Source organism: Condylura cristata, unplaced genomic scaffold (genome assembly GCF_000260355.1).
Source record: "Condylura cristata isolate star-nosed mole 26May11 unplaced genomic scaffold, ConCri1.0 scaffold00009, whole genome shotgun sequence".
In the NCBI taxonomy this organism is placed as follows: domain Eukaryota; kingdom Metazoa; phylum Chordata; class Mammalia; order Eulipotyphla; family Talpidae; genus Condylura; species Condylura cristata.
The window spans coordinates 62,891,590-62,895,543 of record NW_004567110.1 but is presented as its reverse complement, the minus strand read 5'-3'; the positions used below and the strand labels follow the sequence as shown (position 1 = coordinate 62,895,543).

The following is a 3,954-nucleotide window of genomic DNA, read 5'->3' as shown; positions in this document are numbered from 1 at the left end:
TTAATTTTTGCAAATAAACAACATAAATACTCCTTATAAATATCTGAATTATCCAAATATTGAGACACTTAGGTTTTAAAAAAGGATCAACTTTGAATTCCTGACATAATGATTAATATAGAAAAGAGAGTCAAAGTAGATTCTAATTAGAAATAGAAAGCATGTTTAACAAATCCAGCTAGATCATATCCCCTGCTAGCATGCTGATTACTTAGACAACATATATAATCAAAGCATTTCATTAGTCAAACTATTAGTCTTTGTATTGTATTTGTAACCCTATTTGAAAATAATTAAGCAAACATAGGAGCAATATCCAAAAATACTGTGATCTGTATACATGCAAATTACTGTATAAATCTATCCACAAAGATTATTTTAAAGAAAAATTTACCTATTAGGCAGCTCACCTGCTTACCTACTATATGCAATGCCTCTCTTTTTCTCCTTTTCCTAATATATTCGTCCATTTAAAAAGTGTTTTTTTAAAAAAGAAAAAGACAAATTTACCTGTTAGAAGATTTTTGTTTATTTGTCCTCCTAGACAACCAAGCATCCGTACCACTCTAATCCTTATTTCCTGTAGAGACAGTACTTCACCCTGCAAATTTAAGTAATGTATATATGTAATAAAGTTAAAAAATAAAGAGAATTATGAGAGTAAAGAAAAACTAGTTTATAGCCCTCTCTATAAATAATGTCTCTCTTAATGGTTTATTATATCCTACACAGTAAAGCTGTTAAATTTCACTGCAAATTCATTAAATCATCTCTCTCTCAACTTTGCAGTTTCTAGTCCATTTTCAAAGGTTTTAGACAGGTCCTTTTACACCTTTAAAAAAATACTTACATTAAAAAAAAAATACTTCCTAGTGGTTCAAAGGGTAAAGTATTTGCACCATGAAGCTATCAGCAGGCACTGCAGCACAACTTCAATCCTTGGCCAGGGAGCTAACCCACATGGTGCAACAATCTTCTGGCTCACCCGTTGTGCCCTTCAGCAGTGTATTTCAGTCAATCCACCTGTTCTGCTCCCCACTGTGCCTCTGTTGAATCTTCTCATCACCACTCACCCCCTCCCGACCTCTGGCCTACAACTCTACTTTTGTAAACACAAATAAATAATTCTTTGAATTAAAAAAAAGGAAAGATAATAGTACCCAAAAATATGTGGGTCATATTTATCGCTATCATACTAGAATTAACATTTTAGAAAATATTTCATAGTATTTTATTTAAAAATATTAAACCTGTTATATACTAACAAATGACATATTTTTTAGGAAAAGTAATTCTACTTTCCAAATAAACACACAAAAATCCTCAGGGAAAAAAAATGGTCTTGTTTTACACATATGCATATCTCCTAACTATCTTTTTAGATAATTGTGGTCATCCTTTGATACTACACCAAAATTGAACACGTCATTGTTTCTTAAAGGTTAGTTAGTTACAATGTGGAATCTGAAAACTTATCACTGATGTCTATATACTCCTGATGTCTATATACTCCAGATGTCTATATACTCCAGATGTCTATATACTCCAGTACATAAAATTCACTTGTCCATCTTGTATTTTGAGTCAATGTTTTATACATGCACAATTTGATAACATAATGTATTGGTCATCTGAAAACACAGGTTTGCTGAGTTACTTAGATCTTCCAATTGCCAACACATTTTACTCATGCAGAAATCATATTTGTTATTATCACCACCAATGCAACTACAGAAAGCTTTAAATTAATGAAAAGCTGTTTAAGTTCATGGAAATGGCTACAAGTTTTGCAAAATTTAAATTTTCACTTGTGCATTTGAACTTTATCATTGGCAACAAATATTCTGAGATGTTTTATTTGAAGTGACAGGTTCATTCTGTTTATTTTCCTAAATAGCTAATTTGTCGGTCAGTTATTTCTTTCAAGTAAAAATGGTGTTTTTGAAAACAGCAACTACAATTGTTTTCCAGAAAAGAATGGTCATACCTTACTATGCAGCAGACTTCTTTATGTATACTTCCTGTTTTATCACACAGATGAAAAGGACATGTGCTAAACATCACAACTTAATAAGGCGCTAAAGAGCCAAGAGTGTTACCACCTTTACGCCATAATACAAATGCTAACAGAGTAAAAAAAAAGTTTCTATCTAGAACCCTGAAACCCACAAGAGGCCTACAAATCAAGAACCACTGAACTAGAAAATAGGGGTTATATTATTATCTGCATGAAATTTTATTTTCAAAACTATAAATATGCTCAAGATAATTTTATCTTGCTTTATTTATTTATTCATTCATTTTTTGTATAGACAGTGTTCCATTCATTTATTCATCTTTTATGAACATTTAGCTTGTTTCCATGGCAAAGCTTTTATGACTAATATTGGAATAAAGATGAGGGACTCCATTATCTCTGATCCCCTGATTGTAATCAATCCTTTTGGCTATATAACCAGAAGTCAGATTCCTGGATCATGTGAAATTTTTTGATTTTTAATTTTTGAAGATCTTCATAATGTTTAATGTAGTAGCTACACAAGTTTATAATCTCAATAATACTGTGTTAGGTTCCAATTTCTCCATGTCCTTGCCAACATTTGTGTGTGTGTGTGTGAGTGTATTCTTTTTTTAAAGATTTATTTATGCATACAGAACTGGAGTACAGGCTAGAGAGAGGTGCAGGGGTGGTGAGAGGATTCACCAGAGACAAAATGGGGAGAAGAAAAGGCCGACTGTCAAAGTACACTGCTGAGGGGAGCAGCAGGCGGGTCAGGAGAGGTCTGCCTCGCCATGTGATCACCCCCAGGGCACGTAGGGATCGAACTCATGCTAAAGTGGTTTTAGCTTCTTAGTGCTTTGCTTTAACCCGCTGCACCACCAGGGAGGGTTTGTATGGCCATTCTTAAAGGTAAAAGATGATACTGGGGTTTTGCATTTTCTCAATGATTATTGATGTTGAATTTTTTTATCCACTCACTGATAATGTGTATGCTTTCTAGAGAAATGTGTATATAAGTCATTTGCAATTTTATAATCAAGTTATTTGATTTTTCATTATTTTGTTGCTGATATTATATATTTTGAATAATAACTGTCAGAGATAGGATGCAACATGTTTTCCCATCTCTAGGATGTCATTTCATTTTGATCGTTTCCCTTGCTGTGTTGAATCTTTTTAGTTTAGTATAACCCCATCATCTATTTTCGCTTTTCTTGTCTAGATTGTGATGTCATATATAAGGAATTACAGCAAGACCAGTATTATGAAACTTTTCCTATGATTTCTTCTAGAAGTGTCGTAGTTTTGTCTTGCAATTTAAATGTTCAATACACTTCCACTTGACTTCTATCAAAGATGTAAGAGAATAATCTAATTTCATTAGTTTGCTTATGACTATCTAGCTACCCCAGAACCATCTGTGTAGTTTAGCACTTTGTTACAGGTTCTTTGACCACACACATATCAGCTTATTTCTTGGTCTTCGATTTTGTTTGATTGGTCTTTGTTTATATCAGTTCTATTCTGGTTTGATTTCTATAGTTTTGTAATATGTTTGGAAACAAGAAAGTGTAAGGTACTGTCTTTGTTCTTTTGCAAAATTGTTTTGGCTGTTAGAAAGCTTTGTGGTTCCTTATGAATTTTGAGATTTCTTTCTATTTCAATAAAAACATGTAATTTTGATATAAACTATTGAACTACATGCTTTTCAAGTAAGGTATTTTAATGATATGGTTCTTTTAATCCATCTTTTAATCTTTATATATTTTCCATTTACTTATGTCTTCTATAATTTATTTTATAAACGCCAAAGTTTTCAGTGTATAAATTCTTTCACTTAATTGAATAAGTTTTTCATAAGTATTTTATTTTTGATGCTATTGTAAATGAAACTGTTTCTTAATTTTCCTTTTAGATAGATTTTAATACCCTTCCACTTTATTGAACTTATT

The 3,954-nt window shown here is 31.9% G+C and overlaps 1 protein-coding gene across 1 annotated transcript in view; it reads right to left on the bottom strand.

Annotated features, from left to right (window-relative positions):
• PRKDC (protein kinase, DNA-activated, catalytic polypeptide) overlaps positions 1–3,954 on the bottom strand; it is a 212,101-nt gene that overhangs the window by 172,740 nt on the left and 35,407 nt on the right. The window contains exon 23 of the mRNA XM_004680043.2: positions 503–601. Coding sequence (XP_004680100.1) covers positions 503–601 — 99 coding nt within the window. The remainder of the gene's footprint in view (positions 1–502; positions 602–3,954) is intronic.